General features: G+C 39.8%; 3 protein-coding genes across 3 annotated transcripts; 2 read left to right on the top strand and 1 right to left on the bottom strand.

Annotated features, from left to right (window-relative positions):
* Nucleotides 1–1,165: 1,165 nt before the first annotated feature.
* On the top strand, nucleotides 1,166–7,580 carry LOC131302977 (proteasome subunit alpha type-3). The gene is made up of 10 exons (XM_058329796.1): nucleotides 1,166–1,368; nucleotides 1,476–1,515; nucleotides 2,634–2,717; nucleotides 3,554–3,627; nucleotides 3,992–4,078; nucleotides 4,194–4,278; nucleotides 4,422–4,468; nucleotides 5,801–5,866; nucleotides 6,568–6,658; nucleotides 7,281–7,580. Exons 1-10 carry the CDS (start codon nucleotides 1,265–1,267, stop codon nucleotides 7,350–7,352), a joined length of 750 nt encoding a protein of 249 aa, XP_058185779.1. The 5' UTR covers nucleotides 1,166–1,264; the 3' UTR covers nucleotides 7,353–7,580.
* A 2,088-nt stretch (nucleotides 7,581–9,668) lies between these two features.
* Nucleotides 9,669–13,643, top strand: LOC131302914 (short-chain dehydrogenase/reductase 2b-like). The gene is made up of 6 exons (XM_058329727.1): nucleotides 9,669–9,930; nucleotides 10,274–10,366; nucleotides 10,480–10,723; nucleotides 11,989–12,066; nucleotides 12,139–12,324; nucleotides 13,052–13,643. The coding sequence occupies exons 2-6, from the start codon at nucleotides 10,281–10,283 to the stop codon at nucleotides 13,427–13,429; spliced, it is 972 nt and encodes a 323-aa protein (XP_058185710.1). The 5' UTR covers nucleotides 9,669–9,930; nucleotides 10,274–10,280; the 3' UTR covers nucleotides 13,430–13,643.
* A 540-nt stretch (nucleotides 13,644–14,183) lies between these two features.
* LOC131302848 (serrate RNA effector molecule) lies at nucleotides 14,184–25,241 on the bottom strand. Its single transcript, XM_058329665.1, has 12 exons — nucleotides 24,682–25,241; nucleotides 20,567–20,682; nucleotides 20,080–20,134; nucleotides 18,415–18,489; nucleotides 18,189–18,263; nucleotides 18,059–18,106; nucleotides 17,802–17,870; nucleotides 16,888–17,691; nucleotides 16,747–16,795; nucleotides 15,911–16,188; nucleotides 15,630–15,812; nucleotides 14,184–14,758 (listed from the first exon to the last, which is right to left on the bottom strand). The coding sequence occupies exons 1-12, from the start codon at nucleotides 25,110–25,112 to the stop codon at nucleotides 14,698–14,700; spliced, it is 2,244 nt and encodes a 747-aa protein (XP_058185648.1). The 5' UTR covers nucleotides 25,113–25,241; the 3' UTR covers nucleotides 14,184–14,697.
* Between the last annotated feature and the right edge of the window lie 285 nt (nucleotides 25,242–25,526).

Raw genomic sequence — 25,526 nt, 5'->3', positions numbered from 1 at the left:
AAAACTTCGCTTAAACTACAAGAAATTTTTATCGAATGAGTTCCCCACGTAATTTCAAAAATTCGAATACTTCGACTCTCTTTTATACTCGTTCCTTTCGCTGAATGAAAACATACAGAAAAATGATCACTTTTTCTTAATTCTGCTCTAATCCATTCCCCCTCGCATAATTAGACCACTCAACAAAGTGTGAAGTAGGTAGGGGTGTGCATGGGTCGGGATGGGCGGGTTTATGGTGTATTTTTCAACCACCCCACACTTTGTGAGTCTGACAGCTTTTTAATCCGCTGCCAACCCATCACCATCTTAAAACCGGAGGGTTGGTTTTTTTTTGGCGGTTTCGACTCACGGGTTCGGTGGGTAGAGCATATTGAAAACAAACTTCACTATTTGAGCAAATAATGAAATTACCACCAACAAAAATTAGTAATAAGTAATGAGCAACATAGACCACATAATAGTTCATAAAAAAACCAGTAACATAAAACTAGTACTCCAATAATCCATACAAAACCATAGGTGGGGACCGTGGGGTACCTATGGTAAATCAAGTGCGGTAGGGTGCACCTCAACATTTACTATATGATAGTATTTTATTTGTTATTATTTTTTATGTATCTAAATTTAGTGGGGTGGATCGGATTAAAGGCGGTTTGGAGAAATTCTACCCGCACACAAAATGACCCGCTCAAAATTTTTGTTTGGCCCAACCAAATCAACCCGCTCGTGATTTTAACCCCATGATTTCTGGTTGGATCGGTGCGGGTTGGGTTGGCGGATTTGTTGCACTCCCAATGACCCAGGTATCATAGGTAGGGTTGTAAATGCACCAAGTAGCTCACGAGTTAGGTCGAATTTTCATCTCTTTTGATAAGCTCAGCTCGTTCAACAAAAGCTCGCTTGTTAAGGGAGGTTCAACTCGATTAAAAAAACTCATTTAGTTAATGACTAAACTCAATTCGTCAAGGGTTCGAGTCACTAAGGCTCGAGTCGAGCTCAAATTTCTGGCTCGTTTGCAGCCCCGATTCATAGGCATTTGACTCTTCTACTTAACGGGTCTGGCATGGTTAAAACAACATCCTCGAGGACCTAGTTGTAAATAAGTCCAAATTAAGGGACCCCACGGTCCCCCACCTTCCTTTCTTCACATTCAAGAAATACACTGGAAGGACTTCTTTATATTTGGGTCGAAAGAAAACACACTGTCCAAACTCTCTCGCTCCGAAACATCAAATCTACGAGAAACAAAAATCGAAGCAGAACAATGAGCAGCATAGGAACAGGCTACGATCTCTCCGTCACCACCTTCTCCCCCGACGGCCGCGTCTTCCAGATCGAGTACGCCGCCAAGGCCGTCGACAACAGCGGGTCTGTTGTTTCCACTCACGCTCTTTTCTTTTCTCTTCTTTTTTTAATTCCGATTCTCAGTGCTTGATCGTGTTCTGTTGTTTGAATTGGTTTCGTTTCCTTCACAGGACTGTCGTCGGCATAAAATGCAAGGACGGGGTTGTCATGGTAAAGTGCCCTTTTTTCTCTTCTAGGGTTTTGATAATGATAGATGTACATGGAAAGTATGAATTCCGTGTCTGAATTGATGTAGTGAGCTGATTTCGTTTCTAGGGTTTATAAAAATATACGTACACATGTGACATCTATTCTAAGATACAAAGGGATAGCACTGGTTTGGTGTCTCCCAAACATGCCCCATCACTAAAATGATTTCCAAAATTTCCCCTCTAAAGATTAAGTATTTATGACTATTTTTAACTTCTCGTTAAATAATTGATATGGACTAATCGAACTATAACCACCTATGATAACCACCACGACACCGCCCCACTATCCCTATCCATCCTAAAATTTAATATAAGTGTATGAATAATAAACCCAGGGGTTGGCCCATAGTTGTCAAGGGCGAAAGATGCACCGAGGCGCAAAGTTCTGTTGCGAGAGGCAGGTGCCTTTTTGAAGAAAGGTGCACCTATGCGAAAAAATATTTATTTCTGAAAATAATTGTATTATGTGCGTTTTTTAAAAAAAGCTCGCTCTTTTGTGCGTTTTTTGCGTTCTTTTTGAAAGAAAGAGAGTTTTTTTGATCAATTTGAAAGAAGTGTGTTTTTTTGCACTTTTTGCTTGCCTTTTTCAAGTTGCCTCGCCTAGGGTCAGCAAAGCGCTGGGGGTGCGCCCTGCCTCGCCTTGCGCCTAGGCTCGCCTTTGACAACTACCATTGGCCTAATGAGGCTTAGGGATCTGCTCTAGGTCTCAGGTTCGAAACCTCTTAGGCACTATCGACTCATTTTGGGATCAGTCCATATAGAGCTTTGCTTTGGCTTTAATTGGGACCACCGCAAGTGGGTGGTGGGATTGGTCCTCAGGATCAGTTGAGGTGCACGTAAGCTGGCCCAGACACCTCAGTTATCAAAAGAGATGCAAGTACTGAATGATTCTGTATCTGAGTTGATGTAGTGAGCTAATTTCGTTTCTAGGGTTTGTAAATATGTATGAGCATTTAATGATTCTGTATCTGAATTGATGTCCTGAGGTAATTTTGTTTCTAGGGTTTGTAAATATGTATGAGCATTTAAGTATGAAAAATGATGTAAGTTGACGTGGTGAGCTGATTTACCTTGTAGGGTGTGGAGAAGCTCATAGCATCAAAGATGATGTTACCCGGTTCAAATCGAAGAATTCACGCCACTCACCGTCATTCTGGCATGGTAGCTCCTGTCTTTGCTGTTCCTTATTGAATGTTGTTACAAATTTGTGTGTGTGTGTGTGTGTTTGTAGATTTTTGGTTATTTTATATTTTATCATGGAGTGTTGTTTTTTGGGCGTTTAGTGGAATTCCGGCTGTGCTTACTGTGAAGTTTTAATTTTCTCCCTATTTCGTTTGATTTAGTCATGCCACCTACTTCTTAGGTTGGGTTCTTGCACCCTTTTTAGTAGTGAGGAGATTGTTCCCACCACACACCTTCTGGGGTGTGGTTACTCTGTAATACAACATGGGCAAGATTGTTCAAGGTCTTGAGTAATGCAACCCAAGATGATGAAAGTGATTTGGTTCCTGTTGAGAAGATAATGAAAAAAAACTAGAAAAAGAGTGAAATCTTTTATTTGGTGCAGATGAGAGTCATAGAAAGGCATCAATACCTATCCTTAGCTCGACTTTTTCTTTTTGGAAGGATTGTTCCTTGTAAGTTGTCGAAATGTCAACAAAAGATCTTGACACATTTTATTAATCATCCCATGGGAATTCATTTTGTGCATTCAAAATAGTGGAAAATAAAAAATTGGAATCAGCAAACGACAGTGTAGTTGAACTTGAAGTCTATTTCGCTTTGTAAAGAATTTTTGCGGTGATGCTCTTTCAGTTAGCTTGGTTTTAAAGTGCATTTTCAACCACCACTTTTTAGAAATCCAAATGACATTTACCATGTTCTGCTGCTTTTCATTTCCTTCTCATTTCTACTTAGTTCATATATGTGTCTGATTGTCTGCAGCTCTCCATGTTTTTTTACCTGATTCTGGTTTTATTTTTGGTTTGTTTCTGTAGGCTGTTGCTGGATTAGCAGCAGATGGCAGACAAATCGTTGCACGAGCAAAGTCTGAAGCAACAAATTATGAAAGGTTTGTATTATGGATGATGACTTTAGCTGATATCTTTTGGATAATTTGTATCTGGAAAGGCTGATATGCATTGGATAATTTATCTGGAAAAGCTTTATTCTTGCAAAGTTTAAGCTTGAAAAACCTGTGTCCACCTTGGAACTTGTTTTAGCTTGTGGAAGTTCAAAAGTAAGACATAGAGTCAGGGCTCATTATTGTTTGTGCTGCGTAAGCAATCTCTCTCCGCAAGAAACTGCTTGAGTACACTTGGTTAAATGATGTCCCCTTGCTCAATGGCAGCTTTGAAATGACATTTTTTTTACATTTATAAATCTTCTTTTGTATGTTCCGGTTAATTAGATTTCATCATGTTCTGGTTATGCAGTGTCTATGGCGAACCTATTCCTGTGAAGGAACTTGCTGGACGTGTTGCCAGTTATGTGCATCTGTGCACCTTGTACTGGTGGCTCAGGTATGGGAAGCATTATCCTTGCACTATAGCATATCTTCTTCTTCTTCTTTTTTCTCTTTTGTTCTTTCCTCTAATTTTACTGCCTTTCTTGAAAAAATAATGTTTGATGCGGCAGACCATTTGGATGTGGAGTGATTCTTGGAGGCTACGACAGAGAAGGACCACAATTATACATGATTGAACCTTCTGGCATTTCATATGTGAGTTTAATTTGTTCCCAGTTGAGTGTATTCTTATAGTTATCTTTTCCTGTGCTACCTACACCCCAATCGACTTGTTTCTTTTATTTTACGTCATCTGGACGTCCTCTGATTCATTTTGTTGCCTAATAAATTGTTGATAGAGGTACTTTGGTGCTGCAATTGGGAAAGGAAAGCAGGCTGCCAAAACGTAAGTGAATTACAACTTGCTCCATCGCGAAGAATCTCAACTCCTCACGCGTATAACAAAACTTTCGTTGTGACAAACTATGATTCATGGGGTATCTACCAATTACATGGCATGGCAGGGATATTTCTTTCAAGAATCTTTATGTCAATTATTTTCACTATCATAAAACGTTAATTTTCATATTAATACCGTCTTTATGGTGACAATGAAAAAAGGAAAGAAAGTAAACAGCGAAGCTGATATTATGTTCATGTTTGTACATTGTTAAATACACGATATTTCCTGAAACTTATAGAAGTGATTATACATATGCTTATATATAACCTTTCGTTATGAGAGTACATTATGCAGTATGACATCATTTTCATAAATAGTGATCCTGTCGGGTAATTTCCCCAGAAATCAAAGGCCCTCTCTGGGCCTCTCACATTTCAAATTTAGAAAAGACATAGATTGCAAGCGGAGAGATCATTTTTAGCTTTAAAATTTAAAGTTCCAAGTTTTGATTTTGTAAAAGTTTTACTATCATGGGAAACATCGCTGCTGGCAGCTACGGTTTCAAATAGATGTTTGAATTTGTTTCCTGGCTTCATAAAAGGAGGAAAGGAGATGCGAGTTGGAAATGCATTTTGAGAAACTGTTCTTTACTTCATATAGAACTGCAGCAACTGCCAAAAACTCCATTTGCATTGTGTCTATCCCAAAGCAAAGAGAATTACTGTGTGTTGTATGATACACACACACACACACACCAAGCTTCTACTAAGGGTGCCCTTAACTTGTTAAGGACTTCCCCTTTCCCAATCAAACTTTCCCAATCAAATTTTGATGATCCGAACTGTTCAATGTGTGCAGAACGTGATTTTAAAGGTACCCTTGAGAAATCGGCAAAAATATGACCGGGAAGGGCTTAATCCGAACAATTTCTTATAAAAATGCATTTATAGCGTTTTTATGAAAAACTACTCAGATCAAAGCCCTTTCCGGTCATATTTTTTGCCGATTTCTCGCGTGTACTTTTAAAATCACGTTTTAAACACATTGACCAGTTCGTGTTATCAAAATTTGATCGGGAACAATGTCAAACTCATGAGGTCCTTAACTTAGCAAGTTAAGGGTACCCTTAGTAGAAGGGGACTGTATGATTTTGATGCAATTTATCATTATGATACTTGGTAACTATTACTTAGCTAGGTCGACAAGATTTATTAGTCTCGATATTTTTACGTTTGATCAGTCTCATAAGAGTGATGTTTTTCTTCTAGCATTTTATTTATTGCATATTACCTGATGCTAACTTGTTTTGCAATCTTCGTTGTATTGCCGAAACAGGGAAATTGAAAAGTTGAAGCTTTCTGAAATGACCTGTCGACAAGGAGTCATTGAAATAGCCAAGATGTGAGTGATTCTTCTTTCTATCCTGCTAAGATAATTTCTTCCATCAGGAGCTCATATGTTGCATTTCATTATCGACTGTAAATGTTTTCTTTACTTAATTTGGTTTATTACTGTAAACTCTTTTTGTCTGTCAAGGCTAAAGCTGCTTGTTCTTGCATTTTATTACTTCTAATGTAGAGTGGCATTTGCGGATCAGTGTTTATTTTTATTTTATACACTCTTTTGAGCCATTCACGGCGGATACCATGGACTATAGCAGTTGATTTTTTTTCCCCACTTTGGTTTCTCAAGGGCGTGAAAGGTTTTGGGATACCTGTAAGGATTTAACCTTCTGCAAGTGACAGGTATGGGGTAAGTCAAGGTGTTGGCAACGGAAGTTGGACCTAGGTTTAGGGTTATGGTCCCAATGATAACCTAAGAATGTTGCTTTAAATCTAACTTTCCTCTCTAGGATGCTACGGCCTACAAGTATGAACGATAGCTGATAATTAGTTTCAGCATCTAAGAAACCTGAGTACTATTTAAAACAAATAGGACTTGCTTAACGACCCTTTTGTTTTCCAGAAATGCTATAGCTAAACGCAAGATACCACATTTTATAGGCAGAGTAGCATTTTGGTCATTTTCTTCCCTGTCATGGACGCTGTTACTCTGCATAATAATCCCGTGTTATGTTGCAATCTGTCATTTGTGTTCTGCAGCATTTATAAGGTGCATGATGAGGCTAAGGACAAGGCTTTTGAATTGGAAATGAGCTGGGTCTGTGACGAGTCGAAGCGTCAACACGAGAAGGTAATCTCTCACTCCACCTTCTTTGGGCAGATAAGGTCACATTTCTCAGGGATTGTGTCCTTCATTCATTGCCACGGTCCTCTTTATTGGAGGGAGAAACACAATCTGGGCTAAAATTCATGACATTGATCTTTAGGAAATTTGGAGCCCATATGTCTGTTAATGCTTCAAGTTTCATGTTCATTCAGTTTTGACCATTAGGTGGTGAACTTGTAGTAGCTCGACATCATTGACAATGCTCATGTTTTGCTTGTTTGGATTGTTGGTCACTCACACACCCAACAGACACAGAGATGCTACGTGGTGTGGCCGGGATGCCCGCTCCACGAAGTAACACTATTTCTTACTCAAATGGAAATGGAGTACAAACATGAACTCTCTGTCTCAAACACTCTGGTCTCTCTGTCTTACTTCTCTCAAAGAGGCCAAAAGCCTTAAAGGCTTTGGCACGTTTGGGCTGCCGGAGACAGCGCTGAATGCCGCCCAGTGGGCTGTCAATGGCTTTGGTGGGGTTCCGTCCTGCCACTTCTCTCTGTCTCTCATGTGGAGGACCAAGGTCAACATTACTTGCTAAACACTACTATATAGTCGTAGTTGAATAGATGTTGTGCCTTTCTTTCAGGTACCGGAAGAGCTTTTGGAGGAGGCCAAGTCTGCAGCGAAGGCCGCTTTGGAGGAAATGGATGCTGATTGATGGAGCCACCCTGAACGTTTGTGCTTTATGTAGCTTGTCATTCTCCGCAGATTCTCCCCAACTCGAAACAAACATAATTGAATTTTTGGACTTCCTTTCCATTTGTTTCTTTTCAGCGCGAACGGGGAGGGACTGCTGGAATATTTCAATAACACTTGTATTTGAGTTCCCTTTGCTTTTTACTCTGTTTTTTTGGTACTCAAAAGAACTGCAATCAATTTTACTCAATTTGGGTGGCTTCAGTGGGTGGACAGAATTGGTAGGACAATGCAAGCAATTGATTCTTGTTTCAAACAATGTGCTTTTGCTGTTTCCATGAGAAAATAGCACTACTGCTCTTTTCAAACAAGATGTTACCCAAATATGGGAAACTTTTCTTTCTTAGGTTTGCAATGTACATTTCTGGGTACGCCAAATATGTTTTCATTTTCGTATTTTTCAGTCACCGCAAGTTTTCCAATCTCGACAAAGTGATTAACCATTATTTGTGCGCCTTGTACACGTCCTGAAGTTCTAATGTTTCCCGTGTGCGCGCCGCTTAAGTTTGCCACCACAGGACTGTACGATATTTTTCTTTTAGTTGTTTTCTTCTAATTTTTACTAAATTGAACAGACACGAAGTGGGTATAAACACAAAGTAGGTCAAGATCAAGAGAGAGCAATAGAGATAACACAACAGAGATATATTATTGAAAACACACTAACTTGGTTCTTACAAAAAAAAAGGGTGCCCTCCGTTATAGGCGTTAAGGAGGAGAAAACACAAACAAAAATATCTTCTTGCTTACATCACACACCAATATTGCTATTGTTCTTAGTTTTTAGCTTACATCAGTACTACATCATACCTACATACTTACTACATGACAATACTCAGGTAGGTGGTACTCATAATTGGACTTACTATTTTACCTGTGACACATATAATTCACCCATTCCGAAAAGGATGACATGACTAAAAGTAAAGCACTACTTTAGTTTTATTTCACTTCACACTTTATATTACATCACACAAAAGTAAATAAATAAACATATACCACACAGAAGAAACAGCTGACATGAGCACATGGTCGTCACTCCGAATCACTTTCTCCAGAATAGTCTTCAAGATTTTGATCAAATTTTTACATCATATTTTGCGTCTCGAAATCGAAAAAATTATAAAACGTACACCCAAATTGGAAAAAATTCATTAAAAAAACTCAAAAAGAGGGAAGACCATCTTTTTCAATCCTCGTATGTAGGGGTGGCAAATTGAATCCAGACCCATTAACAAACCCAGACCCATCAATTAGAAAATAGACCCAACCCAACCCATTTATTAGTTGGGTAAGAATGGGTTCAAACCCAACTAACCCATTATTAATTGGGTCATAATTGGGCATTAATTGGGTCAATTTAAATGACCCAATGAGCAATGAAAGTAACCCACCAAATTTCATCTCTTAATTGGTCCCAAATTCCATCTCTCTCTCCCCCCAACCCCCCCCCCCAGGAGCATGGCATTTTCCCTCTCTCTCTCCCCCCTGCGCGCCCCCCACCACACAGAAGCATGGCCTTCTCCCTCTTTTATTCAATTGTTTTGTGCTACATCACACGGGTTCAAAAATATTTTGAATGGTCCGAATTAAAAATTAATTGTGACCGGTAACAATTATTTTGACCAGTCAAAATTGAAAACACATCTCATCCATTAATTGCGCGAATGGACCCGTGAAATTGTGCTCCGCCGTGAATAAATTTCTCTCATGGTAGTCCCGCAAAGGGTTTGGATTAAAAAATTGACTTATTTTTTTGTCCTTATTCAATTTTTTTTTGTATTTTTTTTGTTTTGTGTCATATTTTTGTGACTTATTAATTTGTTTTGATGAGAGGAATCAGAAAAGTAAAAAAATTTAATCGAAACTTATAATTTTTTGAATAAAGACAAAAAAAAATCAATAAGACAAAAAAAATTACTTATTCTCGTCTTTTTGAAAAAATTTATGAGTTTCGATCATAATTTTTTTTTACTTTTCTAATTTTTCGATCATAATTTTTAGTTTATATGTAATTAGGTTAATGGGCGGGTCGGGTTTGCTTTAAAATAAATGGGTCGGGTTGGGTATGGGTAATTAGACTCATAGTTAATGGGTCTAAATGGGTCAATGACCCATTAAAGACCCAACCCACTAACAACTTATCCAATTTGACCCAAACCCGCCCGTTTGCCACTCCTACTCGTATGCATGTGAATACCGTCGGGGGACGTGAGTTGGGGTAGACTTTCTGATCTGTATGCTCTTCTTTCGGTGCTGCGGAATAAACAAATACTAAAAAAAGCGTACCCAGATCTGTATACTCATGTGCGCGTCCATGGCATCTTTGTTTTGTTTAACCAATTACCAGAGGACCAGACCCAGTTGGAGTACCCTTTTCTATGTGGCTGCTGCTTCTTCCTCTTCATCCCTTCACCTCACCAACTTCAACAAACAGCTTTGCTACTACCACTACAGTACAATCCACGTCTTCATCAAATCCGATCTTCTCTTTCGGTCCCTCCTTCCCGCCTATTTCCGTCTCAAAACCCCTTCTTCAGGTTTGCAGCTCTATCTGTCTCCATCTTTACATATACTACGTGTTAAGCTCTATGTGAATCCCCCACCTTTCTATCGACCTTAACTAATCCTGATGTTTTCTCCATGGGGTCATTTTCACGACCTTAACTAATCCTAAGGATTTAAAGGTGTGAGCATACCATTCATGAATTTGGTCCACATGACTTTCTGAGTTTACCAGTGCTTCTAATGTCACGTAAATGGTCTCATTCATTGTGTGTGGCATACTAAATGACAAGCAAACGCGGACGACAATTGGAACTGATGATTTACCAACGTATAATAGATTCTGTCAAGGATTTGCTAATGATCCTAGCTCAACAGGTTCAGGATGAAAGCGACAAACCCAGAAATAGGCTCATCACATGGTCAAGGGGTTGTGAATATGGCAACAAGCGGAAACAAGAAATTAGAGAGGTGAGCAACTGCCAACTAGTGCATCAATGTCAAGTTTTTTTCCCTGTCACTCAATAGAAACAATACAATTCAGGTGACTATGTTCATTTCAATTTGTGTGGTGGTGGTTATAGGTATGCGGTGGTTACAGGGGCGAACAAGGGTATTGGCCTTGAGACTGTTCGTCAATTGGCGAAGTCTGGTGTGATGGTTGTGTTAACAGCCAGGGATGAGAAGAGGGGTACGGAGGCTGTAGCCTCACTTCAGAAGTTGGGGTTGTTTAATGTATGTTTTCATCAACTTGATGTTCAAAGCCCAGAAAGTATTGCATCCTTGGCTGAGTTTATGGAAAACCAATTTGGAAGGCTTGATATATTGGTAAGATATACTTTGTCTTCCCTTCTATTTTTTCTCTTTCCTTTTTTTGTTTGATTTTTTTCCTTTTTTGTTCCTAGTAGGAGATAATGGTATTTGCACAACTGCTTGGACCAAGGGAAAACTTCAAGCAAGTGCTGGTCTAGAACTTAGGTGCCATTTAGGCTGTATTCTTTTAAGGCATGCTCTTGAGTACTTGAGTCATGTGTGCTCCGAACCGTTCATCTTGTACTCTTGTGGAACCTGCTGGCAATACCATCCATGCGGAAGAGCCCGATTGGATGGGGTCTTAGGTGGGTGGATGATTTTGTGCCCGGATGAGTAATCCCGGTCCCACCCATCATCATTTGCACAACTGATCTTCTTATAGACCCTACAAGACGAAATTCGGCTCACCGAGAACGGCCTGGGGTGGGCCCACAATTTGCCAAGTGTACCACACAATTCATTTTTTGGACTGTAGACAAGCCCAATCCTTTTTTCCTTCTATGTAAACAGCGATCTCTCTTGTCAATTAGTATTGAATTGACATTCTGAATCTAGTTTGTTTACTCCGGTGTGGTGGAATTGATATTCTGAAATACAATTACAATCTGCAGTATGCATGCCTGGCTGTACAAGTGAGTGCTTCCATGTATGAAATTGCACAACGTTGAGTCATTAAAGCAACTTCCTAATGTATAAAAATCACAGTGGATAGAACTATGTTGCAGGAACCTTCTGTTGGGGTGATGAATCCGCTCAATAGTCATCAGAAGACAATAGACAAAAAACAAACTGAAATTTTTTGATAGTTCTTTGTGTTGGCATATTACTTATTTGTATGTCTAAAAAATAACTGCTGTTGACTTCAATCTCCAGTGGCTATTCATACTAAAATATATGTACTGGAAATAAAAATAAAATAAAAAATGTTTCTTTCTTAGCAGATACTCGTATAAAACTGACACCAACCTTGGACTCCATGTTTTCATGCTCTGGATGGAGGGACCATGGTGAATACCCCATAAACAGATTGACACTACTTGGCGCTTATGAACATTAGGCATGTCTATATATGTCTTTGCACTTTCGAGCATCTCGACATGAATTCTTCTTTACGTACTCCCTCTAAAGATTTGTCATCGCGTGCATTACCCAATGTCATGGAGATGCAAACAGGCTTGCTATATTGATTCCTGCATTCTCAAATGACTAAGCAGATTGGATGCCTTACTTTCACTGCATGTTTCTCCTGTTGCCAAGAAGGTAACTAACACTGACTGTAGGTAAACAATGCTGGAGTTTCTGGAGTGGTAACTGATCAAGATGCCTTAAGGGCCTTAAATATAGATTCTTCCTCTTGGGTAAGCTGTAATTTTAATTTTTGATCTTTCGTGCTTTTATAAAGACCAGCTAGAATGTAATACTTTCCACAGCTCTCAGGCAAGGCTACCGACTTGGTTCAGAGTGCGATTAAAACAACCAACGAGAAGGCAGAAGAATGCTTGAGTACCAACTACTATGGCTGCAAGAGAGTAACGGAGGCTCTTCTTCCACTGCTGCAGCTTTCTCCTTCAGGAGCAAATATTGTCAACGTCTCTTCCCTCCGTGGCGAGTTAATGGTAAGCAGAAGATGGTCATTGTTGCTAGTGAGCCAATGGTTAATTTTGCTCCTCACTCCCTTGAGGTTGTTACCTCCATGGCTTCAGGCTGATGTAAGATAGGAATACCTACCCAGGAGATTAGTGGTTCCCAGACCAACGTCAGCAAAATAAATAAAAGAACAACATCATCATTGTCATCATCAAAGATAATTCCCCGTATTTACTAAATTAGTTACAGGGCTGTCGTTACTAGAAATGATGCAAAAATTGCGTACAATCTTTTTGAACAGAGAAGCAGCGATACACCTTGTAGCGCCCCATTCATGTTCAGCTGCATCTAGAACAGTATTCGTTGGAGATGCTCTTGCACGTGTCAGATACTCTCTAAACATGACTTCTTATTGGTGGTTTTCATTGCAAAACAGTCCGGAGTCCAGACACACATAGGACACGCTACGTGAGACACTTATAGGCTGCTTTTGGTTCAGGGGTATTGGTAGAGAGATTTATCAAGGGAAGGGAAAGCACAAGGAAGCCAAGAAAAAACTCTGTAGCTTCTTCATTTCATTATTGTTTGTTGAACTTGAGTATCTACAAACAATTTGGAAGTTGGACGGATATAGGGTTTCAAATATAATGTAGCACTTAAGCAATTCTGATTGTCACCTCCTATTTTCCAATGCGATTATAGACTACTGCAGAAGACATATATGTAATTTGCATCTCCTATCTTTCTCCTGTGCAGCGGATTCCTAACGAGCATATCAGAGAACAACTTGGGGATCTAGACACTCTAACTGAAGAGAAAATTGACAGGATTGTAGTAAAGTTTTTGCATGATCTGAAACAAGACGCGCTCGAAGCCAACGGATGGCAGAAAATGCTTCCTGCTTATAGCATATCCAAGGCCGCACTCAACGCCTATACGAGACTTGTCGCCAAGAGGTACCCCAACCTTCGAATAAACTGCGTCCATCCTGGATACGTTAAAACAGACATAAATTGGCATACGGGGACAATGACACTGGAAGAGGGAGCAGAAGGACCGGTCATGTTGGCTCTTTTACCTGAGGGAGGTCCTACTGGTTGCTATTTCGATCGTACAGAAGTGGCTGAGTTTTGACTTGTGATTTTGTCCCGTTTCTACTCGTGGCAGATAGTCATGATCATCTTAATGCTTAACAACAGGGCATTGTGCCACCTGAATGAGTCTTAGCATCACATTTTCATTTCTCAGGATTCTTTTTGTGTTTGCAGCAGTATTTGTTGTTGGCCTGCTGCCCATATTTCGGTGCCATCTATGCAATAGTGGAGATTCCGATAGATTTTGTGTGCAAGTTTCTCTTGACTGATAGAATAAAGAAATGTCGAATGGACCATTCCATATACACATGTAAAGTGGTTTCTTGCGAACTTCCTGTAAAAGGAGGTATTTTGGGGGGGATAGGATCCTCTTCATTAGCTAGAGGTCCTATTGGTTGTGGCCTTATTTCGCTTCAATATTTGAAACTGATCATTATATAGAAACTCGTCAAGAACATTCTAGAGGGAAATTACCATTTACTGTTGGACCAATACTTCACAAAATTCTGATATTAGAGTCCGGGATATACCAGTTCTTTGTGTACCATGGAAGTAGAGAAGTGGTGGTGAGCCACACAATCCATCAGGCTGCTCACTACTATTCCACCACATTTAATCTGCACAGACAATTTCAGCCGGGCACCAAATATACGACTCTCTTGATTATGTAATACAATCCGATACTATATCCAGGCCCACAAGAAACACTCGTGCATTTACAGTAACTTTAATCTACCTTCCTCTTGATGTCCAAAATTCCATCAAACGAGGACAAAGCATCCAATACGACCAAATTTTCAACCCCGCAATCCATTAGATGATTAAATTTCAATTTCCAAATTCAAAAGCATAGTTTGCCAGAGGTTTTACATGGCATTTTCACCCTTCAAATTATAAATAGTATGCTCACAACTTCCACCTTCTAAATTATTGGACACGTGAATGGAACAAAATACAGGGATATCTGAAACTAATATCCATGATTCACTTTTACAGAACGGTACCGTACGACCATTGTTCAGATTCCCAACTCAACCGAAATATGATCTCTCTTTTCAGGCAAGTGGGAAAAAATACGAGTCAACATCGCTTCCACACCTGTATCGCCTAGCTAAGTACGATTCTAAAATATATTACCCACAGCAGAAATGGAAAACGATTCTGAGCAGCACACCAACAGCCTCTTGGATGAGAAATTATCAAGCTCTCAAACTCCCACAGTAGTACTTGGCAAACCTAAAGCAGTCATCCTTTGCCCAACCCAGTTGCCCACTCGAGGTAAAAAGCAGTTGAGACAATTATACGAACCTACAAACTCCTGTAATCGATCACTGTGACTTCATCCTCTGGTGCATCAAGGTCTTGATAGCTGCACCACACACATGCATGTTAGCACAAGCCATTACTAGCGTCACGACCATAAAAAAAACAAGACAGGTGATGGAAATACAACAATAAAAATAAAAAAGTACGGTTAAATTCTCTTGCTACTTGCATGGACAACAACTCAGGGAGATAATGGAAAAGATATCACATGATTACAACTGATGGATTAACATCAACAGAAAATTCGATCAATTTCTAACCGCTCACATCGAGGGTAGATGGAAATATATCATAAACATTTCCAACTAAGATCTCGCATAAAAATAGTGTAGTACAAAATATTTCAACGTTCAGGATGTATACACGTGCTCATACCCAACTTCTATGTGCATATCATTATTAGCTAGGATTTAGTGTTAAGGCGGTAATATTCCTGAACACCCCACCCACCCACATTCGGTACTCGTACATGTAACATTGATTTACATAAACTATACCGTTTCATTAGTAGCACAAGAACCACTTATTGGATTTGCCCATTGAGACAGTATTCACATCAAAATAGACGACATAGATTTAGGTGCATCTCCCTGCCTAGTTAAACAAGGGCATAAGAAGATGCAGGTTTTTATACTGATACTTAGTTCCTCTACCGATAATGTTGCATTTCCAACATATAATAGACGGTGTCCATTCCCCACCTCTCTCCATGCATATTTATATAACTGACCACAGAGAGAGTCAACATTGTCTTTTGCTCCTTAGAACAATTGTGATAATAGCAATAAAATATGCAGAAGAACTACATGCACAAACAAAATAGGAAGACCAAAAAGGAGCAAGAGAAATGAATCAGATCCTTGAGAATAACCAGTAAGACTCAATAGAAGGGCGACATTGGTTCTACAACTTGCCTTCTTAAACGTCGAGGGTCCTGTCGAAATGCCTGAGGTAAAGCAATAATTGGGGCTGGTCCACTCAATTGAGGCCCAGACCTCCCGTTTCTACCACCACCTTCAAAGGGGGATGGACCCCCTTGCTCCCGCAGCATCTGCATCGCAACTTCAGGGGGAGCTGGGACAAATGGCCCCAGTGGACTGGAAATTGTACCCAAGCACACATTATAATCATAAAAGCATAAAGTATTCTAACGGCCATAACAGCAACAACTAAACTTTAGAACAAATGAACTCACCCAGCGCCAGGAACTGGCATAAGTACAGGAGGGGGTATATCTGAAGAGAAAGGAGGAGCAACATGTATTCCCTGTCCACCAAAAGAATCAAACATAAGGTCATCCGGATTTCCTCCACCTGGACCGTCATTATTCGACTGGAAATCCATCGACTGTGGCTTTTCAGATCTATCATATCTTTCGTTTCCATTATCTCGATTGTCACGGTCTCTACGGCTTCCACGATCATCTTTCAATCGATTATCTAGACCTGGCCTCCGCCTCAGTGGCTTCTCCTTCTGCAGAGATGGTAACAACAGTTACGACATAATAGAAATAAGAAATAACAAACTTCTTGATGAGCATGTTATCCAAACTAAGTACAAGAAACCTGTACGTAACAGGAACTCAAGAGGCAATCCGAAAAGATTTAGTCCTCGTGCACATACTAGGTACCATAAACTCAAATCAGTCATGAACATACCACATTGATCAAATACAAAAATATTTTTCTTTTCTTCTTTTTTGGCCAATATACAAGTAAAGTGCTTTGACACCAGATATTGGGTGACAAGTTAAATAAGTCAGTCTGAATTCTACAATTCAATGTGGACGCAGAGACTTCTACCAGCCTTCAGCCAACTTCAGGTAACATAACAACATTCAACGTCTGGATATCTCAAACACCTAGTTTATTTCAATCTTCGCCCAATTCTCATTCCGTATTTAACACTAAAACACTCGCCTCCACTGCCAATCCCCATGGTCATGGTTCAATAACATTCCTATAAGTGAATAAGAATAACATTCCTACAAGTGAATAGTAACACGCTAATACATAATTTAGTCCATCATACCGGTATAGAAGGCTGCATAACAGGAGTCCCGCCGGGTGCATCTGCATCACTGAGATGATACAAAGGTAGTCAATCATCAATGTTTTCTAGCTGTACACAAAAAATGGGGGGAAAAAAACCTTATGTGAAAGCAATACATACTTCATGTAGTTTTGGAAATACAGATCTTCACGCACTTTAGAAGTGAGTTCCATCACAAGCTCCGGGTGTTTCAGCTTTAAATGCTTATGAACAAACTCAGCAGCATGAAAGAGCTTTGTGCAGCCCTTGGCTCCACAACCATACTTCCAACCATATTTCTCGTCTCTAATTTTCCGGACGTAAGGGTCTAAACCTTCAACAGCAGCCGCATCTATCTTTTCCTTTGCAGTCATTAGTTCCAAGGGGTCCTGACCCTTCAACCTCTCCTGCCAACGAGAGTCTAATTTCTTTTCCCATTCAGCCCCACTACTTGGTCCATCGGAACTTTTGCCATCTATTCTCACATGCCGGAGACCCTTAGGATCACTTGTTTCAACCAATCCGTAGTAGTCCACTCCATGAATGCGCCAAAGATAAGTAATGAGGGTATCCAGCAGCTCAATACCTTCAAGGCCTTTCACAGAAGTTAAACCACGCACAATGACAACGGGGCCAGTCGAACTACTATGAGACTTGTCCCTGGTCACTCTATCATTATCAACCTTAGACAATATATTGTCCTCAATTCCTTTTTCAAAGTCAAGTTTTCGTACAAGTGCCTGTGCTTGTTCAACATCGAGATGGATCCGTCTGGGTTCAGAGCTGACTGGGTGAGCCTTGGGAGCATCTGAAAGAACATCAATTTCTTTAGCTGTGGCCCTTCCATGCCGTCTTCTTTTGCCGTTAAGATCTGTTTCATCATCAGAGTTCGGATCACTTGCTTGGCCCGATTTGTTTAAAGATAAAGTATTGACACCAGGACCCCTGCTCCATTTAAGAGAAAAATCATCCATATTGAATCGTTTCATAAAGAGAAAAATGCTAGTGGCATCGTATCCATGTGCAAAAGTAAAAGTGCATTCGGAAGGTCTTACAAATCCAATGTTCCACTCTGCAAATCAAGTAAAAAATCTTTTGCCATCTTTCGAGCAAGCTCATTCCTCCTATAGAGAAAAACAATACCAAAACAATGAATACAAATCAACCAACCAAAATAAACTGTACACAACAAACACCACAGAGCAGCAAATGGCAGTTGGCAAGCAGACCAAGAAACAATGTTGACAAATTCCTTTAAGCCTAAACTATGAAGTTAACAACTTCCGTCCTTCCATCAATGTGGGTTGCGCACCTTTCTATCACAGTGACTAAATTAGTGGGATGATATTTATCTTTCAACCTACACAGAAAAGCAAGTCTGGTTAGATTCTGACATAACAAATGAAAATAAATGAAACAATAGAAGAATGAAAGAAATATACCATTCTTCGGCCTTGTGAGCATCAAAAAAAGCTCGTTTTTGAGTTGTTATGAACTCCGACTTGTATTCTTGGTACCTGTCAATCAAAAGGCTACAGTCACAGCAACATCCAAAGTACAAAACTAAGTGGAAACGAAGTACAAAATGAAAGTAATCATGGTTGATGAAAGACACTGAGTTGGCCTCCTTTTCAAACAGCTAAAGCTATTAAACATCCCTCTCTATACCTGCGCTCGGCTTCTGCTGGCAAAATGTCATCTTCAAGCTCCTGAATAAACTGCTTGTAAGACATCAAGCCTTCTCTGGAAATTTAAACTTTGGGGTTACTAGATGTCTTAATAAAGCTTCAATAGTACAGCACTAAACCCAAAAATAATAAAAATCAAGAACAATCATATATGAAGAAGTATATGATCTGCTATACTCTTGAAACAAATGGTAATTCAAAGAAAATTGCTTTATTCTATAATAGAATAAGATGAGAAAAAACACAAGGATAAAACACACAAGGGGAAGGGGGAACAGAGGAAGCAAAACCCACAACCAATTAACTTGAACATGAATGAACTGCTTGAACCACAAGAGCAGGAAACGTCATCTTTTTTTCCTTTTCCTTTTTCTGTTGTGCAGTTTATGAATTATTAATTGCGAACTCCATTAAATGAGAAAATATAACTGACCAACACCAAATAAATCACAGGACCAACTGACTGACTACACAGCCATGATGGGGGTACATCGTGCAATCCTCTTAGATGAATTCCTTAGGACTATAAAATTAGAACTCCTAGGGAAAATAAAGCTAGCAGAAACACACAGTCAAAGATGAATAGGATCTGTGACTCCACAGAGACACAAAAGGGGCAAAACCGCAGAAATTAAAGAAACATATTTTATATCCTGATGAGCAACAAAGAAATGTTATCATTAGATAAACAAGCATACTCGAGAGAAAGAGGGCAAACAGTCCCCAAACAGAACAAACAAAGACATATAGATTACAACCCACGCACAGCTTTGCAATCATCAAAAATAAAAACTTCAGTGACTCCTCTGAATGTTCATAAGCTGAACCCCTTAAAGAAGCTAAGTCAATAAAGTCTTTGATTCTTTGGCTTTGCTATCAAGTACTGAATTTCACTCCAACCAAATAACACACAACACCCACCCAAAAAAACCACCATAGCTCTAGTAATATCAACGATGTTCTTTGGGGGAAAAAAGTCATTCATCAGTTAACATCCCTGCCTAGCAAACAACCCATCAGAGTATAAAATCTCCAATTTACCAAGCTTCCAAAAGCTTCCTTTTAACTATCCGGCAATCTTTACACCCACAAGTTAATAATTCTTGTCACCTAATCATAATGAAAGATAAGTGAAGAAACATCTGTCAAGTCCTTGATCCACCACCCCAGTTTCATCATTCTTTATTCTTCCCTTCTTTCAGGATTCTCAAATTAGGACACCAAACAATAGTTCACCTAAATCATCGTGGGGAGAGAGAAAACCATACTTTCATGAATAAAGATGTTAAAGCAGATTCAAACCGGCAATCAAGTATGACGGCATTATGGACATCGAGAATAATAAATGCACTGTTTGCGCATTGCGCCAACCCAAAGTTTACAGCCCCCTGGTTGGATTCCCAAGCCAAAAAAAATATGAATAAGGTAAAAAGTACTACAAGGCGACAACTGTTGTAGATATTCAGTAGATAGAGGCCAGAAGATTAGCAACTGCGGTTCTATAAATCTGCTATTTCTGATTAACTGAAACATAACTACAGACGCAAACATATTGGTCTTTGCAACGATGACAACATGGCATGGACCAACTGAAACTTGGAATAGGAGAAAGCTAACCACTGTCACATACTAAACACATGCTTACCTCGTATTCCCCGCATTGGAAGCATCGTTGTAAGCATCACGGCCTGAATCCCAGTCTAAAAAAAAGAAGGCCCGTTATGCTCTATATTTATTAATGATAAACTAAACAGATGTATAGGCATGGGTTACGCAAGTCACCAGACTTAAACTTGCGGAGGGGAATGATCAACAATACGGGACCAAATCAATAAAAGAGGCAACTACCTGTTTGATCCAGAGGCACTATGAAGCGTGAGGCTAGGTTGGGAGGTCAGGAGCACAAGCCCGCTAGTTAATTTTTTGTTTTCCATTAAATATATACTGCATTTTATTTAATTCCAGTTGATAAATAGACTGTGCAAACTTTAACATCTAAGGCTCAAATGTAAGTGTTCCTTCCAGGGTTATATTGAATAATTCATGGCATAAAAGTGAAATAGCTGGCCTACACTCAATTTGAAAGCTGAATGCGTGATGAATTGTGTTTAGAGTGAAAGTAGAGGAACTACCAGATGAACCACTTGGATAGCCACCAGATGGACGGCCCATGTACCGACCATGAGGCCTTTCATCACCATAACCAGGCCTGCCCCCTTCACGATCATATGGGAAGTCATATCCAAACCTATATCACAACGAATATTGAATCATGATGGTGGCATATGATCACGTAGAAAACACGAGAGAGAGAGAGAGAGAGAGAGAGAGAGAGAGAGAGAGAGAGAACATCACATGTAATATGAGAACGCAATAAAGATTGACTAACAAACATAAAACCCTTACTATTGGTCCAAAGAAACATTATTAGAAGAAGGTGGTGCAGTTGAGGATGATGATAAGCTTTCAATGTTCAACAAATAATACTTTTTGGTAACAGGGGTGAATTTCCCAGTGTTCTAAAACAAGCGATTAATCGGCAATTAATCGCTAGCGGGGCCTATCCGATTAGGTCCGACTAACGATTAATCGCCGATTACTAATCAATATGCACCGATTAATCGCTCGAAGGTGGCCGACTGCCCAACTGGCGTCTAACGACTTTTAGAACATTAGAATTTCCATGTCATTACCAAAAAAAAAAAAAACACTCTGGAATAATTTTGCCCAAGCAAAACAAGCAGCCAAGTTACATACAATTGGAGGACCCAGTTGAGTGAGTGAGTGCGTGAATAATAAAACTAATAGAACCCCCACCAACCCCCCAACTCCAGAAGAAGCACCCCAAGGAAAGAAGGCAGAGAAAGAAGACCTCGCGAAATAATCAAAACCACCACAGCTACCACAAAGGACCCCAGACATGCAGGAACAACTTGTTTCAAAATTGTTCACACCGAGACAAGAACATAACTGATGTATATGACCATTAAACAAACACAAGAAAAGGACAGCAGGGATTACCGTTCCACACAATGATGCACAATACATATAGCATAAGCTGGCCTCACCAACTTATACAGCAAAAATGTAAAACCAAATCAGTGTACGAGTTTCACCATCCATTCTACATCTATTCTAATATATAAAGGGAGAGCACCACTTTGGTGTCTCCCTTTTTTGAAGCCCTGTCATGCTTTTTCATTTCCAAAACTGTACACCTAAGGAAAAAAAGATCCAAGCACAATTGAATTCATTGAGGACTTAATTGTAGGGGCATAATAGACAAAACCAACACCAATAACCACCAAACCCAATAACTACCCACCCCCACATCAGTTTCCCTCCCACTACAACTCCTACCCCTATCACAAAAACTACCTCTTCTATCATAGTTTCACCACCGAAGAGCACTTGTACCCATCTTCCTCTATACACTCTGCACAAATGGACGCTTTCCTGTTGCATCCAGCGTTGGTGTTGGCCATTGATACAGAGATGAGAACAAGCAAGACAAATTGGTTTTGTATTCTCTACTTTTACAAGTAGACTTCATTTGTTTAATCCTTTTACCAATTCATTTTGTTTTATTTGTGAGAGTAATAAGTTCAATTTATCTTCACATCATCGACTCTAATTGCTCAGTCCGAAATCAGAAGCATTTTGCTAATGAGGTCATCAATTTGTTTAGCGAAACAAAGCCATGGAATTGTTTTTAGAAACTTGTGTACTTATCTGATTTTAAGCCATGGAATTGCTTTAAATGTTACATATATTGCGATTTTGTTTGGTACAAATTGTTAGAAAAGAAGAGACCAAGAATCGATGAGGGAGGTTGAAGTATATAGTATGATTTTTTCCAGATTATTTTTCGACTTGCATGCACATGCTTATCATGTTAATTAACTTTATGCAAGTTAAAGCACTTTCAGTTTGTTATCTAAAAGGGATAAATACAAAATAAGAAAAATTACGTGCAAGATTGATATTATAATATATAAGCAATTCATTGGTGTGATGCTTATTTAATTGTTGTTTATCCTTAACGATAGGTTAACTAGAGGCAAATCAGATTTTGTCAAAGTTTGTGAAAATTCGATCAAATATCAAACGGGAAGCTGTTGTGCAAATTTTGACAAATCTAACTTGCACACGCATCTTGTGTGCCTCAGCCTCTAGTTCTTAATAATATCAGACAAATTCAAAATGACAATCATGAAACTGCCCTAAACACTAATATAACAGCACAAAACCCATATAGCAACTACTACTTCCTGATACTAATAAATAAGGCTATGAATAGAATGCCTTAAGTCTTTCCCTGGTATCACCAAACCTGGGAGAACTATGCCAGAGGCAAGGCATGCACCCAATCTACCCCTTCCCAACTCCCCTTTCTAGATATAATTTGGAAGAACTTATTTTATATTTCAATATCACAAAACCCACCAAGAAATCTTATTTGTTTCAAATCTTGCATTTTAAATGTATCCTTAAGCAGACCCAAACAATTGTCCACTAATACCCAGAGCCAGACCCCTAAGTAAACGTATGATAGACTACCTCAGTCCTTTAACTTCCATGTTCATCGCTGTAACGGAGTCACAATCATGTGTTTGATAACATCTTTTTTGGGAGGCCTATTCCATCTCTGCTCTCTCTTGGTATCTTAATTTGGATAGAGGTGGATTTTAATTGAAGGGGATTTCTAGTAAAATTATTCGCCAAGAATAGCTCAAATTTAGGTTTGACAGCTTAAAAATGGATTGCGCCATTGAGTTTGGGAGATAATCATGATACATATGATGTGCTTAATAAACGAGAGTGATATGAAATCCTACATGTTAAAGATTCCAGTTACACAACCATGCCAATAAAATAAATCTCTTTTACCACTATTCTGGCTTCCACTCTAGTTTTACAAGCCACCAACAGCCAGGGACGGACGCAATATTTCAGCTTTGGGTGGGCGAATAGTGAATTTTCTTTTGTCATATGAAAAAGTGATTAATTTCTGCCAATACACAGTAAAAACAGTACCAAAGGCATTATCTTAAATAATTCTAATCAATGTATACAATTACAAAAACGTAGTAGCGAAAAAATGTACATGCATACAGCATGGTGCATCCATAATCATTTCCAAAGAAAATACAGAATCTAAATTTGCTATAAAAGCATACAATAGAAAGTGGATGCTTATTGATATTTTTTGGGGGGGACAATACTGAATGGGCGAGTATTCTTCTTTTTATTTAATAATTAAAAAAAGCATTGCGTAGCCGAACTTATACAATTTCATGTTTTCTAGAAATACAATTCTAAAGAAATCTTGAAACTTGGGTACAGCGATCATCTGGGATAATTTGCCCCTCAGTCCATCCTTGCCTGTAGCTAAACCTCTCCTGCTATTGGTAAAACTGAAAACTCAAATCCCTTCTACTGAAATCCACTTCTATCAAAACCAAGCCTCAGGTCTAAACACAACACTATCAGAATGAAAATTCAGGAACAAAACAAAACTAACACCCCAACATGAAAGCAACCATCTGCATCAACCGATATTATACACAACACACAACCAAATATACATCCAGATAACCTTCTATTACCATGAGTAATTTCTCACTAACCTTCTATTATTGGTCAAATTGAATGCTCTAAATCTCTTCATTCTAAATCCATGCCTATCCAAACTAAGCCTCAAGTCTCAAGACAACACTAGTATAGCCCAGGCCTCGAGTCTTAAAGAGTTACGACAACACTAGAAGATGGTGAATTCATGAACTCAACAAACTAACACGCCAAAGTCAAAGTAATTATCCACATTGACCACAAACTCACACGCCAAAGTCAAAGTAATTATCCACATTGACCGGAAATATATATTTCACGTTATTGAGAAATGTAATTCTAAAGAAATCTTGAAACTTGGGTAGGGAGATCGTCTAGAAAATTGGGTAGGGGCGATTGTCTTGAAACTTGGTCAAAATGAACACTCTAAATCCCTTGATTTGAATTCCATGTCTATCCAAACTAAGCCTCAATTTTTAAAACAACACTGGGACAGCCCAAGCCTCCAGTCTCAATAATTAACACAACACCATCAAAAGGCAAATTCACGAACGAAACAAACACGCCAAAATCAAAGTAACCACATACATTGACCTAAATTACACAAAAACACACAAACATATATACACACACAGATAAAAAAGCGTCCTAGTGTAATCAATCACTAATAACTAACCTTCTATTACCGTGCCCGTACCCGCCTCTTGGGCTCCCCCGCCGCCCATCGTAACCGCCGTCGTCCCTCCGTGACCGCTTGAACGGCGGCAACGGAGGCGACCTGCGGGGTGGCGAGTGGGCCCGACGGTCACGGTACGGGGGAGGAGGGGGGCTAGGGCTAGCGCGGCGCTTGTAATCCCGGTCCCTCGGGGGAGGGGGTGGGGGGGAGCGGTTGCGATCGTAGTAATCCCCGCCGCGGCGGTTCGGGGGGCGGTCGAGGTCCCTGTCGTCCCTTCTCTCCCTGGAGTCCCGGTCGCGGCGGCGCGGGGGCGGGGGAGGGGGCGGAGGTTGGGGAGATGATTCGGGGTTGGTGGTGGTGGTGGTGGTGGTGTCTTTGCGATCTCGGCTGCGGTCGAGGGATTCGACGGGCATGTTGATGACTTCGGCCATGGGTGGCGGCGGCGGCGGTGGTGGTGGTGATGGTGGTGAGTGGTGGGTGGGAGGGGGAGGGGATTAGGGGGAAACCCTAGAAATTGGAGAGGAGATGTGGACCTCTACGACTACACTGCACTTGGACTGGGTTTTTGAGACTTCGAGGCTTTTTTCAGCTTTGTCGTGAAAAAACAAAAAATGGAAGGGTTAATTACAATTTGACCTCTCGGTTTATCCTTATTGTCTCGCTTTGGCCCCTGAGAACTTTGTCAAGCTCGGCTCGTTTACTGAATTTGAGCTCAACTCAATCTTTAACAAGTCGAGCTCTTAACAAGTCAAGTTTAGTCATTTACTAACAGAAATGAGCCTCTTTAATCGAGTTGAGCCTCACTTAACGAGCCGAGCTCCCATTTACTAAACGAACCGAAAACT

This window comes from Rhododendron vialii, chromosome 1a (genome assembly GCF_030253575.1).
Source record: "Rhododendron vialii isolate Sample 1 chromosome 1a, ASM3025357v1".
In the NCBI taxonomy this organism is placed as follows: domain Eukaryota; kingdom Viridiplantae; phylum Streptophyta; class Magnoliopsida; order Ericales; family Ericaceae; genus Rhododendron; species Rhododendron vialii.
Note: the sequence above shows the minus strand (reverse complement) of the source record. Positions and strands in the feature narration are given on the sequence as shown.

Excerpts from the sequence above, each read along its gene's own strand:
- LOC131302977 (XM_058329796.1), top strand. The coding sequence starts at position 1,265 with ATGAGCAGCATAGGAACAGGCTACGATCTCTCCGTCACCACCTTCTCC. Across the intron at positions 1,369-1,475 it reads AAGGCCGTCGACAACAGCGG|GACTGTCGTCGGCATAAAAT; the intron begins GTCTGTTGTTTC and ends TTTCCTTCACAG. Across the intron at positions 4,079-4,193 it reads ACCTTGTACTGGTGGCTCAG|ACCATTTGGATGTGGAGTGA; the intron begins GTATGGGAAGCA and ends TTGATGCGGCAG.
- LOC131302914 (XM_058329727.1), top strand. The coding sequence starts at position 10,281 with ATGAAAGCGACAAACCCAGAAATAGGCTCATCACATGGTCAAGGGGTT. Across the intron at positions 10,367-10,479 it reads GGAAACAAGAAATTAGAGAG|GTATGCGGTGGTTACAGGGG; the intron begins GTGAGCAACTGC and ends TGGTGGTTATAG. Across the intron at positions 12,067-12,138 it reads ATATAGATTCTTCCTCTTGG|CTCTCAGGCAAGGCTACCGA; the intron begins GTAAGCTGTAAT and ends TACTTTCCACAG.
- LOC131302848 (XM_058329665.1), bottom strand. The coding sequence starts at position 25,112 with ATGGCCGAAGTCATCAACATGCCCGTCGAATCCCTCGACCGCAGCCGA. Across the intron at positions 20,683-24,681 it reads TACGGGCACGGTAATAGAAG|GTTTGGATATGACTTCCCAT; the intron begins GTTAGTTATTAG and ends GTTGTGATATAG. Across the intron at positions 17,871-18,058 it reads TTAGTCACTGTGATAGAAAG|GAGGAATGAGCTTGCTCGAA; the intron begins GTGCGCAACCCA and ends TTTTCTCTATAG.